We start from the raw sequence: 14,710 nt of genomic DNA, 5'->3' as shown, positions 1-14,710 counted from the left end.
ATCTCACACAATCCTGTACTGAACGCACAATTCAAAGCAAATATATTATGTGAGTTTTTGTTATAATGTGAGTATATGGAGCAATTGCAGGATAACATTAAAAATCACTTTTTCATCACCATACAATGTAGACAGTATATTGAAATTTCTGTGATAGATTATTCGTGTTCTTAGGTGATCTGAAGAATAAAAAAGATAGCGATGCATATGACAGATATACTTGTACATCATGATTCTAGAAAATTAGTCAGAATTTCACAACTGAGATAAACTGAGACATACACAAAACATTGCGCAAAAAAAACCTAAATTTCCAAGTTTGACAAGTAAGTTACATGTAAACATATACACTATTTCTTTTCGTTTGTTTGTTTTTACCAGACAATATTTGACACTGAGAATAAGAAAGATTGACTTTACATCTAAATGCATGCAATATTTTTTGCCAAGATGCTTCTTAATGACACAAAGAGAATAAAACAAGCAACACAAAAGCTGTAACCACGTACATGCAGTAACTTAGATCAATTCAAGCAACACATGTAATGAATTAATTTGTAATAATGTTTTTTTTTTGGAAAAACGAACATGGATGTCCATATACACATACTACATTTTTACCTTTATATCTTTGTATCAAAAATTGTACAGTACCGTTTCATCACAATTAATTAAAATCTTAGTGGAAGCTTAACATGTTTTATTCATTAAACTGAATTAATACATAAAATATTGACAAAGAAGACATAGGAATCCTAACATATAAAGTAAACTCATACAGTATTCAACGAGTTAGCGCAACATATTCTTTTGTGTTACAGTTTAAAGATGGATGCATTATTTATAACAAACGCATAATTCATTTATTTGTATGTTAGAGGATATTTCAGATTGATTTCGATTCATAACATATTAACAGCATTCAAGTTTTCCCTATCAGGCTTTAATAATCCTGAGAACAAATTTTGAGCAAACGTCTATAATTAATGAGATTTTTACATAATTCAATTCAATTCAAATGAGGTTTTATTCAAGACCTGTCAAAAAGTCCAAAGACTAAAAATGCAAGTTTACATCAAACATATAATCATATAAAAAAGCGTTCAAAAACATATATATATATATATATATATATATAGAGAGAGAGAGAGAGAGAGAGAGAGAGAGAGAGAGAAAAAACATAGCAAATGAGAACAAATATATAAAAATGAATAAATGTTTACATCAAAACATCAAAGCAATAATGCGAAAAATCTGGAATTTAAATATTTTTTTCTTGGTAAGATTTGTCAAAGGGAAAAAGCATGCCCCTTTTCAAATGAGATAATCCATATATACATGTATTATCAAAATCGTGCCTTATAGGCATTTTTCCATTTAGCTCACTTTTTGTGTGTTAATACAAGTGATGAACAACAGCAGCTGAACACTTGAAATAAGCTGCATATGGTTCTGCTCACATCATCTCTGTGATTGAATCAAGCTGTGGAACATGAAAGAAGGAAAAATGTTATCAACATTATAGACGGATCCATATTTATGGAAGTATTGAACAGGTATGTGTCTTTGAAAGATTTAAATAGGAAACTCCTTGATAGTTTACACTTAAATGTAATTAAAAGATTGAATTATTATTCATTTATACACAATACACAGATGGAAGTTTTCTGTGAAAATGGGAACAACGGCTATTTATGTAGCACCTTCATCGATGTAGGAGCAATTATTTAAAATTGTACAAAGTGGGACCTCTTCATGTTTTGAAGATCTGTGAATATTCAGGGTCATGTGGGACATGTGCTAACCATGAACTGGTCGGTTAAAATGAATTTATTCACTTACTAAGCCGGCAGTGTCGTGATGGGTGAAGTCATAGAGCAATTTCAGGGTTCCAACACGGCTGAAAAGACCAGAGAATTCCTGGAAAAAATGAATAGAAAGGAATTGAATTGTTACATGTATGTTCATGACCTGTAATAATTCATGGCTCTTAAGCAAAATGATACTTATAAACATAGATATAACAACAAGTTCTCTTTCAATTGTTGAAAATTTGAAAGTAAACAACAATAGAGGAATTGGAAAACTTTTTAGTGAAAATCTATGGATGGCTAATCATAATAATATGATAGCTTGAAGATGGTGCTCTTAATTTGGAATACCAAGACTGAAAGTGAGAAATGTCTTTCCTCCTCTCCTAAATGAGGATTACAAATGCATCTTGAACTTATAATGATCAAGTTATAATTCATGCCACAAACTAATGTTAGCATTCTTTTTTCAACATGAAAGCGCAAGGCAACTATGTTCCCAGGGGATCTCAAACTTTTTTCTTTACGGTCCAGATGTGATTTCCATGTAAGCTAAACAGTCCGAAGTAATGGGCAAATCTAGTTTGCTAAGTAAATTATTTCCATTCATATAAGTTTGTGATATTATACATACTAGTCTCTACACGTACCTTAATTTCAAGAGTTAAGACGGTCAAATATAGAAGATTTGGTATGCATGTATTGTAGGGTATATCAGTGGGAAAAGTGGCATTGTGTCCCGGTAATAAAGCTCCTTAAACCAGTTAACGTACGCACAGATGGAGCATTAATGCAACTCTTCAGACAATCTACTACTAGGATTTATACAGTTTAACCTTAAAAAGACCAGATTATTTTGAGGGGTGGGGAGGGGTTGTGTCCCCTTGGAATCTCAGCCATGAAATGACAACAAATTCTTAAACTTAGCATATTGATAGTGTTTCATAAAGATTTATGTCCATGAAGTTTCATATCTATGTCTCAAATGGTTTTTGAACGATTACTAACTCTTCACATATTCACGAAGTGACAATTCTGTATTGTGTACAGTACATAATTTATGGTAGAATGTTCATTTTTGCCACGCACAGTGCCGAAATTTTTCCCACTATGCAGTACTTCAACTGCGGTCCAGACTTTAAAAAGCACTGCTTTACTGAAATGAGTCCTTTAAAAATGTTTAAGTCATGTGCTCACAAATGAGATCTATGGAGAACCGGTAAATGTAGGTGTGAAATTATGAGGTAATCGTATTTCCTTAATACACATGAACCTTAACATCCTAGAGACCTAGAGAAGTCACACAGACCTACCTGTCCAAGCCTATTGAATTCTCCCTGCAGCTCGATATGTGTTGGTTCTGGACGGGAAGCCAGGTTCTTATAGTAATCACTGATAGTTCTGATGTACCTTGGTAGATCCTTGACAAACAACACTCGATTCAGGGACGAGTCCTGCATAGGAGATCATGTCATAAGAAAACATCATTAACGAGGGAGGGGTCTAGAGAAAAAACACTTGATGATCACTAAGCCCATCGATAAAGATTTTTTCTACTTGGTTTCGAAAGTGATTCTGTTGATACCTGTTTAAATACATGTTTCATAGAGAATCAAAGCAGATTAAAGGAGGTAACCTTATTTTTTAAATGATTGTAACATCTGTTAATGATGATTTTGAATTGATTTTGAATTTGCTCCAGAAAATGTTAAAGCAATTCAAAATCATCATTAACAGATTTATAATCATTTAAAAAAATAGTAAAGTCATTTAATACTTTTCGAATTCTTGATTTTGATTGAGGTTATACATTAGATAAATCTAAAATCATGGTTCATGATAGAAGGTTCATCCAAACGTAGCTAATGTATTATCAACAAATTACTTGTACATATTACTTGCAAATCCAATTCAATATCTGTTCATATTCATGTTTGATGCTATCTATTGGTATATATCACTGTGCAGATAACTTACTTGATTTTTTTCTGGGATGATCTTCTTACAGGCATTGTCAAGCATGTTAGCCAGGACAGACACGCTCTGATCAGCAGAACGTGATTGACGCATGTCAAAGATGTACGATGGGTGAGTCAGAGTGGTTACCCAGTAATGCTGAGGAAGGCTACAGTACCGTGATACAGAATGGGGAAATAAGATTTAGTAGTCTGAACAGAAATCAGAAACATATTCAAGAACATGCAATGAATGCCTTTCTACAAATCTAATCTGACTATATCAACAAAAATACAAATGAGATACCACAAGCTTTCAAATATTTTGACATACATATACATGTACACAGATTCACTTCTTCTAATGCTGATGCTTTCAATAAGCATAGAATTCTGGAGGGTTTTACCCCATTGACCTTGGACTTTCTACAAAAGTACATTATATAGTTCATATGGATATCATACGTGATAATACACGCTAGGTCTTGATGTTATGGTAGATTCACTACTTGACGATATACATGTACGTAAAGTTTCTAACATAAATCTTGAATTGATTTTCCCATATGCTTTTGACAGATTTTCGCTACATTTACTTGTACATACCTGCAAAAGAATCACTTGTTACGCACATTGTTAAGTCATTATAGAGCAGCTGATCTCAAATGTAATAATAAGAAAAACTCTGTGAATGTACACTGTCGCTCATAAATGTGGAATATTTGTTTTTATCCCAATATTTGGAATTATTTTTAAAATTATTTAAAAATCATAGATCTAGATAATAGTATACATTCTCAGATTTTATTGAATAATAATTTGCCAATATGTGTTTTGCGTGACTGCTAAAGCATGTGTATGCTACTATGCTTATCAACTAGGGGACCTATGCCCTTAAGTCATAAATGACAGTAATGAGGATTAATGCCCCACAAAAGGGCACTAATATAGCACATCGACACGGTTTTGATCCTGGGGCCTCACAGTTATGAGGCAATTGCTTTGTCACTGAACCCTGACTGTACGCAGCGGGGGCTAGGGTAGTGGGCAGTTTCCATAAATAAAAAAAACACAGAAAATGCAATCAATTTTCAATAATTAATTGCATTTTACACCGGTTCCCAACATAAACAAATCTTCTGTGTGCTCATGCCTTGAGCCATATGCATGGCCGCCCAGAGGATTTTTTTTATGTTCGGGACCGGGGTAAAATGCAATAAATTATTGAAAATTGATTGTATTTTTTGTGTTTTTTTTTAAATTATGGAAACTGCCCCCTACCCTAGCCCCCGCTGCGTACAGTCATGGTTCAGTGACAAATCAATGGCCTTGTAACTGTGAGGCCCCAGGATCAAAACCGTGTCGATGTGCTATATTAGTGCCCTTTTGTGGGGCATTATTCCTCATTACTGTCATTTATGACTTGAGGGCGTAGGTCCCCTATTTAATAAGCATAGTAGCCTACGCATGCTTTAGCAGTCCCGCAAAACACATATTGGCAAATTATTATTCAATAAAATCTGAGAATGTATACTATTATCTAGATCTATTATTTTTAAATAATTTTTAAATAATTCCATAAATTGGGATAAAACTAAAATATTCCACCTTTATGAGCGACAGTGTATGTATGACATTTAACATGATCATTATCACAATTTCTAGTATAACAATTCGACCCAATGGTGAGAAAATTTGAATGATTTTACTGTAATATTTGGGGAAATCAGGAATTTCAAACACCTCACCTGTTACTCTTCCAGGCTTCCGAATAGTCTTGTGGGTGATTAGGGCAGTATTTAGAAGCCATTCCATCGTAGAAATCAAAGAAATTCTTAATGGTAACAGGTGTAAGGTCTGGATTCTCAAACACTGCTGCCAGGAACTGGTTCAGGAATGGCTCAATGGTTTTCTGTTATACCATAGAAAGAAAAGGAAATTATCATATTGTCAGTTTATAAAATTACATGGCTTTTGTGATTAGAATCCTTTTTTTTTAAGCATATGAAAAATTACAATACTAACTTTAAGATATTTAAACGTATGCATAATTTGAAAAACAATAAATAAGTATTTAATCAATTTTATGAGTCAGTTAAAGGTAATACAAAGTTTTGGGAAATTTTGAAAATTGGGTGGATAGTGATTCTTTTCAATTGTGATATATTTGGATGCCCCTGTGGATGTATTATAAGCTCTAGAAAAATTAGCCCCTAAACTACTTCTGCTTTCGAGAAAAATTGAATATAAAAATTTACCGGTGCTCCCGGTAAATTTTGATAAATTTCAAATCACGCCTACAGCCGTACAATGGTAGCGGCGACCATGAACATCTCAGAATATGTAGTTGTGATATATAATTTCCGAACGGGAATAACTAATCGGTAGATTTTAGTCAAGAAACATTGTATTATAGCTCAATTTATATCTGGACCTTGAGAGGGAACTATACAACATAAAGAGTTTATTATTTACAATTTCATAACTTTAGACTCGATTTCAACCGCGACAACGATCACTGAATATTGTAGGACCGCATAAGCATCCAATATGTTCATTTGAACCAAATTCATTACCCCATACCAAAAATTTGTATTACCTTTAATGTTTTCATATTTTATATAGTTTTATATAACTGTGTGCAATTTTGCATTTTGCGTCACATTTTTTAGTGAAATTATTACACAAATAAATGATTACAAATACTATTATGCAAACCTTTGTAACTAGCAAATGTGGCGCTGAGAATTCCTTATCTAGCTTGGTCTTTGATGGATCACCATTGGCCTGCAGGTGATCTTCTGGAAGCTATCAACAACAAAAACATCAAAAATTATTCCATTAAACATCTCATACACACTGTACATCAAAATTCAGTGAGAATTTATCCTGGATTTTGTATTTATTGATTGTGATGCAAACTTAAAAAGTTATTTAAGAGAAAAACGGTTCTAAAATATTTTAAATTAATTTGATACCATGAAAGGCATTCAACTAATGTCCAAATGAGAATAGCAGAAAATAAAAGGGTGAACGAAAAAAAGAAGAAGAAAATCTTGTTTCCATCCTGAAATCTGTTATCTTACTCTTTTTCAAGTGGCACACAATGCCATTGGTTTGGTATTAAAGCAGAATATAACAAACAGAAAACAACAGTTTGATCAGAACCCCCCCCCCCCCCCAAGATTTGATAATACTTGCACTGTACTAGTTAATTAAAAAATAAACACAAAAAAAGCATTTACCAGATGACAGTGTTGGAAGCCTTCTCTCTGTGTCTGTATCCTAGTGTAGTCTCTATCTCTCACATCAGTATTTCCTTGCTGCTCATCTGGAATCATCAAAGTTAAATAGAAACAGCAATTAACTAGACAGTTCAGAAACAGTTACAAGAGTATATGATACATGCAAAATAGCCGAGATAGTATATAAATTGAAACTGAAAATGAAGTGATTTATTGATAAAAACATATCAAAAATAGCAATTATAATACCTTGAACTTCATTAAAGTCAGCTTAGCAAAATATAGTGGCACAAAAATACACATCTAGAACACAAAATGCATTGTATAGTTAGTGATGTTTTTCAATTGAAATATCCTCTTTCAATTATCTGAATACAAATTTAGCTAACACCAATCCTCATCGAGATGGTATATCCATATACTAGCTCCATACCCCAACCATGAAGTTCTACCTCTGTATGATCAAATTTTGATTTTCATAAATTTTGATTGGATGTGACTTTTCGTACCACTACATTTTGCTAAGCTAAGCCTCAGATAGGAGTTACGGCCCTTCCAGCTTAATAAGATAGGCTTAAACTCAGTCTCAGATATGAGTTACAGCCCTTCCAGCTTAGCAAGATAGGCTTAAACTCAGTCTCAGATATGAGTTACAGCCCTTCCAGCTCAGCAAGATAGGCTTAAACTCAGTCTCAGATAGGAGTTACGGCCCTTCCAGCTTAGCAAGATAGGCTTAAACTCTGTCTCAGATAGGAGTTACGGCCCTTCCAGCTTAGCAAGATAGGCTTAAACTCAGTCTCAGATAGGAGTTATGGCCCTTCCAGCTTAGCAAGATAGGCTTAAACTCTGTTACAGATGTGAGTTACGGCCCTTCCAGCTCAGCAAAATAGGCTTAAATTCTGTCTCAGATATAAGTTACAGCCCTTCCAGCTTAGCAAGATAGGCTTAAACTCTGTCTCAGATAGGAGTTACGGCCCTTCCAGCTTAGCAAGATAGGCTTAAACTCAGTCTCAGATAGGAGTTACGGCCCTTCCAGCTCAGCCAGATAGGCTTAAACTCTGTCTCAGATAGGAGTTACGGCCCTTCCAGCTCAGCAAGATAGGCTTAAACTCTGTCTCAGATAGGAGTTACGGCCCTTCCAGCTTAGCCAGATAGGCTTAAACTCAGTCTCAGATAGGAGTTACGGCCCTTCCAGCTTAGCAAGATAGGCTTAAACTCTGTTACAGATGTGAGTTACAGCCCTTCCAGCTCAGCAAAATAGGCTTAAACTCTGTCTCAGATATAAGTTACAGCCCTTCCAGCTCAGCAAAATAGGCTGTAACTCTGTTACAGATGTGAGTTACAGCCCTTCCAGCTCAGCAAAATAGGCTTAAACTCTGTCTCAGATAGGAGTTACGGCCCTTCCAGCTCAGCCAGATAGGCTTAAACTCTGTCTCAGATAGGAGTTACGGCCCTTCCAGCTCAGCAAGATAGGCTTAAACTCTGTCTCAGATAGGAGTTACGGCCCTTCCAGCTTAGCCAGATAGGCTTAAACTCAGTCTCAGATAGGAGTTACGGCCCTTCCAGCTTAGCAAGATAGGCTTAAACTCTGTTACAGATGTGAGTTACAGCCCTTCCAGCTCAGCAAAATAGGCTTAAACTCTGTCTCAGATATAAGTTACAGCCCTTCCAGCTCAGCAAAATAGGCTGTAACTCTGTTACAGATGTGAGTTACAGCCCTTCCAGCTCAGCAAAATAGGCTTAAACTCTGTCTCAGATAGGAGTTACGGCCCTTCCAGCTTAGCAAGATAGGCTTAAACTCTGTTACAGATGTGAGTTACAGCCCTTCCAGCTCAGCAAAATAGGCTTAAACTCTGTCTCAGATATAAGTTACAGCCCTTCCAGCTCAGCAAAATAGGCTGTAACTCTGTTACAGATGTGAGTTACAGCCCTTCCAGCTCAGCAAAATAGGCTTAAACTCTGTCTCAGATATAAGTTACAGCCCTTCCAGCTCACCAAGAGAGGCTTAAACTCTGTCTCAGATGTGAGTTTCAGCCCTTCCAGCTCAGAAAATAGACTTTAACACAGTCTCAGATATAAGTTACAGCCCTTCCAGCTCAGCAAAATAGACTTTAACTCTGTCTCAGATATGAGTTACAGCCCTTCCAGCTCAGAAAATAGACTTTAACTCAGTCTCAGATATGAGTTACAGCCCTTCCAGCTCAGTAAAATAGGCTGTAACTCTGTTACAGATGTGAGTTACAGCCCTTCCAGCTCAGCAAAATAGGCTTAAACTCTGTCTCAGATATAAGTTACAGCCCTTCCAGCTCACCAAGAGAGGCTTAAACTCTGTCTCAGATGTGAGTTTCAGCCCTTCCAGCTCAGAAAATAGACTTTAACACAGTCTCAGATATAAGTTACAGCCCTTCCAGCTCAGCAAAATAGACTTTAACTCTGTCTCAGATATGAGTTACAGCCCTTCCAGCTCAGAAAATAGACTTTAACTCAGTCTCAGATATGAGTTACAACCCTTCCAGCTCATCAAAATAGGCTTAAACTCTGTCTCAGATATGAGTTTCAGCCCTTCCAGCTCAGAAAAATAGTCTTTAACTCTGTCTAAGATATGGGTTACAGCCCTTCCAGCTCTAAGCAAATGAATTTCATGCAATTTTAATTAGGCTTTCATTCACTTGATCCCATACGTATATACTGAACATATGTAATTTTCAAAATCAAAGTTGGCAAAACAGAAATGAATTTGACAATCCAGTTTCTGAATCGCTACTTACAAATGTAGAACGACTTTGCTCCAGGTGAGACTGGTGTATAGCTTCCAGTATGGCCTTCAAGATTACCAACTTTATTGATCATCGCCATCCGACAATCAGTTGTCACCTGTGTACAACAAGGATACATGTTTACTGTTTAAAAGACATCCAGGTACATATAATGTGAACCAAATTCAATGTAAACATACACATATGAGTTAACTTTACTAAAATATAAGGTAAGGGCTACACTGTAGGATTATAGTAAACTGTGACTGAACTACATCTAGCTTCACGCACTGTATGATTTGCTCTATCACACATGTATATACATGAAATTATTGTGGCACAGAACACAATTGTAGGGGTGCATTTTAGTTTTGTTTATATAAGGTATTAAGCTGCATTGGGTTTTAATAGAGGGGGAAATACCCCTGCTAGAGACAGTGGCATGCTGAGATTATAAGCAGAATGCACTAACGAGGTTTTCACATATAACTTGACCTGTTACCTCGTTCAAATCATTAGAAATTCATGATGCGTTGCTAGGATGAAATAGCAAAGTTAGAATTAGCATGTTCTTTTCCCTACACATTAACTCTCAGGTATTTTGAATATGCAGTTTTGCACACAATTTCTGTGCCCAAGAGAGGCCTGCGCAATATAAATAGACCTAAGTTGTGTCTTTATTTTAGACAATAAAAAAAAAACTGTGATGACTCTAGCTTACCCCGACACTCCTGAGTGTATTTACTTGTACAGCCATAGATGTATCTGTTGGTGTGTTGTATTCATCTTGATCACGTAAGATCCTCTGCTCTCCACCAGGATGGTACCACACTGAGAAAGAAAACAATAGAAAATTGTACAATTCCTGCTACCGTAGTTAATTTTATCACGGCAGACCCTTTTCCCAAGTTTGGCCAATTTTTGTAACATGCATCATAATAAAATAAACAGGCAGTCAATACAATCAGTTACCCTGTACAAAAAGTGAATAGCCATCATAAACAAAATCATCTTGATTATGTGTGCATCATAATAAATCACAATACAGTCAAACCTGCTTTAGTGACCACCTGTCCACAAAGGCCACATTTGTTGTGTCCCTTGAAAATGGTTTCTCATTGAAACATGCACTGAAGGAACCTGTCTACAAAGACCACCTGTCTACAAAGACCACTTTTTGTGTTTCCCTTGGGCGGTCGCTATAGACAGGTTTGACTGTACTTATTAAAACAGGCTCATAACCCTTTAACAATATTTGTTGTTAAAGAGGCTCCATAGCATCAAAACTTGTTTTAAATCTCACTTGTCAGGTTTAAATTTTTAGCTTCCACTTGCTACGTCGGTCATCAAATATTTATAATATATTTATGTGCACTCTGGAAACTCTCGCCAAAAACAAAAACAAAACATCTGAGGATTTAATAATAGATTGAATAATAGATTTCTAACTCACAGAGATCCAACTCATGAGCTCTACTCTGCTTGACAAAATGCTGTCTTCTGTAAGCTGCATCCAGTATCTTCTGCTTAGTTTGAGAGATGCAGTCAGAGCTGAGGACAGTAACATAGTACTCATGCTGCCCATCAGCACCAACTACAGACAACGACTGTGTTTAGACAAAAACAGAAAGTTTGTCTGAATCTCACTATAAACATGTTCACATCTCACATGGTGCACCCGCAATCCTACTGTATAGGTTATTCTAAGTTCTCCATTTCTCTTTTACCAATTACTTGTAGAGATAATCCCGATGGCAGCTATCATACAGCTAAAATGTGTTCATGTAATGAACATGTTTTGAGCAATTAATTCTCTATTAGTTCTAAAACACAAAAGCTTCAAACTTTCAACTGATCTCTGAAAAGAAACTTATTTGCCTCTGTATTACAACTCTGCTAAACACATCAATGCAACAATTAAAAAGGGGATCTTTAATTGACATTGCTATGCTCAAAGGGTGGGGGCAATGACAGACCCCTCCACCCCCATCCCCTCCCCACCTACATGGTAGACTACATGTACCTGTATACATCAAAACAATTTCCATTTTGGGATTGAATATCACATTACTGTACATTTTTTAATAAATCATGGTGGAAACTTCATATTTTTAGCCCAAATTCCACATGTGAAAAAGTATCCTGAAATGAGGTACAATAACAAGGAACAGATCCCCCTCCCTCGCCCTTTTAGAGTTTATCAATCCCGGTATCTCATGTAAGGATTAAACTGTAAGGTACCATTTCTTCATAAGGAACATCCTCCTCTATGAGACAATCAAAGTTGAGTGAGAAGTAAGACTGTCCAGTGATGATATCAATGGGTCCCTTCTCAACTTGAATCTTGATAGATTGGTATAACAGGTACAGTGACTTGGCAACATGTTTCTGGCAATAAAATAAAGAAAAGAAAATTGTATGATAAGAACAAACTGATAGGCAATGTAAATACAAGAATTTTGTCTGAAAGAGTACAATAATATAAAATGTTTTAAAATGAAAAGTGTGTGCATGTAACTATCAAAAAGTCATGTTATTTACCAAATGAAACTATACACTTCAATTTGTTTGAAGCAATATACATGTAGAAGCAATATAAAGGCAAATTCTACATGTACGGCTCTACAAGTATTACAATGTGATTTGATCAGACATTTTATATATATATATATATATATATATATATATATATATGTAATATCTTCATGAACTTGGTTGGTAATAAACAGTGTTCAAAGATCAAATAGCACACATTTATGAGGTACATATAGCCACTGCTCTTATCTTCACCATGTATCAATTAGATACTAATTTACCATTAGTCTAAAATAACACATTAAGTACATGAAGCATTATTAAAATGAAATATGTAGATAACAAAACATACCTTAAGATAATGGTACATGCAGAGAGAAAACCAGTTGGCCAGCAGCTTTTCAACAATTGTTTCAGTTCTGTGACAAAAAAAAACACAAAAAAAGATGGTATAAATATGTCCAATGTACTTATGATTGAAGATATTAGATGCCAAGTTGGAGCAAATAACATTAACAATTCTTCTCTTTAAATATCTGAATGATAAAGTTGGAAGAAAATGGAGATAAAATATTGCCCGGTGTAAAACATGATATAACTCAATAAAATGCATCTATACAAAAATTCAAATACTTCAAGAGCAGAATGCACATTTCTAGTAATATTTCAGAACGTTAAAAAGTGAGATCACTAAGAAATAAAAATGTATGACTTTAACAAATTGAGCCATACATCTAACACAGTGATATGATCAGCCTAGCAGGCCTGTGCCCTTTAGCATCTATTTGACAATGCTAGCTAAAGTAGTAATTAGGTTACAAAAGTTCAAGAAATGGGTTTAGCATCTTACCTTCGGAAGAGAGACTTGAGTTGTCTTCCAGTATCTGATGCATCACTGATCTGATCTTCCAATAATCTTTTGAGGATCCTTCAGAGGGAAAAAAGTAGATGTAAACCAGTTTAGCAATAAAAACAACATGTAGAATGTTTTTTAGGCTCCAGCAAAGCCAAATTCTATGTGTGCAGACTTGTATTCCTATTCATTGCAATGTTTAAAAATGGTGGATTAACAGGGAATTCTTAAGTTGGTTTTTGTTATTTTTACTATTTGGATAAATGCCAAGTACTTCATGAAACACTTCAAACATGCTACAATGTGCCAACAGGGAAATGAGTAAAATGTTGTGGTCGAGTGGTTTAAGCGCTTGAATGGAGATGCGAAGGTCGAGGGTTCGAGGGTTCGAGTCCCGACACGGCACTAATATCCTTTGGCAAGATATTAACCTGCACTTGCTACTCTCCACCCAGGTGTTAAATGGGTACCCGGTAGGATGCGACCGTCATTGTTGGTCAAACAGTTTTGAGCGTTAATTTACGCCTGGCTGGAATGCTCCCCAGGGAGTGGAGATTGTGCACACATTGTGGGCGGGCAAGTATTGAACCAATGGCCAGGGTAATAATATACCTGTAAAGCGCTTAGAGACGTCATTGATGTATTAAGCGCTATATAAAAGCGGAGTTATTATTGTTATTATTATTATTAAACATAAATTAATCATTCCGGTCACATACAATATATATGTGATGATGCACTTCCATTGTAAATAATTAAAATCCCCTTCTTTAATACATGTAATAATAATAATAGTCAAATTTGTATAGCTCTTAATACTAGATTTCTAAGCGTTTTACATTGAAATTAGTACCCCTGTCACCGGATTCAATATCCAATTGGAACATGATAATGCACGCTCCCCACTCTCTGGGGAATATTCTGGCCACGCTCCATTTTACAAGCATACTACATAACGTTCACATCCTACCGGGTACCCTTTTAACACCTGGGTAAAGAGTGACAAATGCAGATTATCTCATGCCAAAGGACATGCTGCGGCAGGACTCAAATCTTTTAATTGGATTTTTTTTTTCTCCGATAAACTACATAATAAAAAATAAACTACACAATAAACAAATAAAAGGGGGGGGGTAATTGAATAATATATACTTTCAAAATGGGAGTGCCAGCACAACAGAAATTCTAGTGTACTGTGCTTTTCAATCTGGGTATGCCGGGCAGTCTAAAGGTTTTACACTTGTACATATATATCAAATATAAGGTAAACTTATAAATATCACAGTGCAAAATGAGAATGAAATGAACATACATCCATATGATTAATGACCATCAATGATATCAATACTTACTCAGTGAAGTAGTCAAAGTTCCCTTCTGATACCAGAATAACTGTAATAAGTGATGCGATGTTGACTCTGAAAATAACAAGAACGTCAGTTTATCCACTTATCAGGCCACATTCCACTGCAGGAGAATATAATCAGAGTCTCTTCTATGGTGCTTTATTTAATTGTACTGATATACATGTACATTGCAATGAGACCTACATAAC

General features: G+C 35.5%; 1 protein-coding gene across 1 annotated transcript in view; it reads right to left on the bottom strand.

Moving 5' to 3' along the window:
• Positions 1 to 1,167: 1,167 nt before the first annotated feature.
• The window catches only part of LOC105441804 (plexin-B1), a 31,003-nt gene continuing 17,460 nt past the window's right edge, over positions 1,168 to 14,710 (bottom strand). Inside the window, exons 18-31 of the mRNA XM_031000552.1 lie at positions 14,508 to 14,573; positions 13,153 to 13,230; positions 12,655 to 12,721; positions 12,009 to 12,155; positions 11,221 to 11,374; positions 10,489 to 10,598; positions 9,780 to 9,885; positions 7,012 to 7,097; positions 6,485 to 6,574; positions 5,515 to 5,678; positions 3,789 to 3,936; positions 3,125 to 3,265; positions 1,843 to 1,920; positions 1,168 to 1,483 (exon numbers count right to left, since the gene is read on the bottom strand). Coding sequence (XP_030856412.1) covers positions 1,457 to 1,483; positions 1,843 to 1,920; positions 3,125 to 3,265; positions 3,789 to 3,936; positions 5,515 to 5,678; positions 6,485 to 6,574; positions 7,012 to 7,097; positions 9,780 to 9,885; positions 10,489 to 10,598; positions 11,221 to 11,374; positions 12,009 to 12,155; positions 12,655 to 12,721; positions 13,153 to 13,230; positions 14,508 to 14,573 — 1,462 coding nt within the window. The 3' untranslated portion in view covers positions 1,168 to 1,456. The remainder of the gene's footprint in view (positions 1,484 to 1,842; positions 1,921 to 3,124; positions 3,266 to 3,788; positions 3,937 to 5,514; positions 5,679 to 6,484; positions 6,575 to 7,011; positions 7,098 to 9,779; positions 9,886 to 10,488; positions 10,599 to 11,220; positions 11,375 to 12,008; positions 12,156 to 12,654; positions 12,722 to 13,152; positions 13,231 to 14,507; positions 14,574 to 14,710) is intronic.

The sequence above is a fragment of the Strongylocentrotus purpuratus genome, unplaced genomic scaffold (assembly GCF_000002235.5).
Source record: "Strongylocentrotus purpuratus isolate Spur 01 unplaced genomic scaffold, Spur_5.0 spur5_scaffold_6, whole genome shotgun sequence".
NCBI classification, from domain to species: domain Eukaryota; kingdom Metazoa; phylum Echinodermata; class Echinoidea; order Camarodonta; family Strongylocentrotidae; genus Strongylocentrotus; species Strongylocentrotus purpuratus.
The sequence above is the reverse complement of the archived record's forward strand: the minus strand, read 5'-3'. Positions and strand labels throughout refer to the sequence as shown.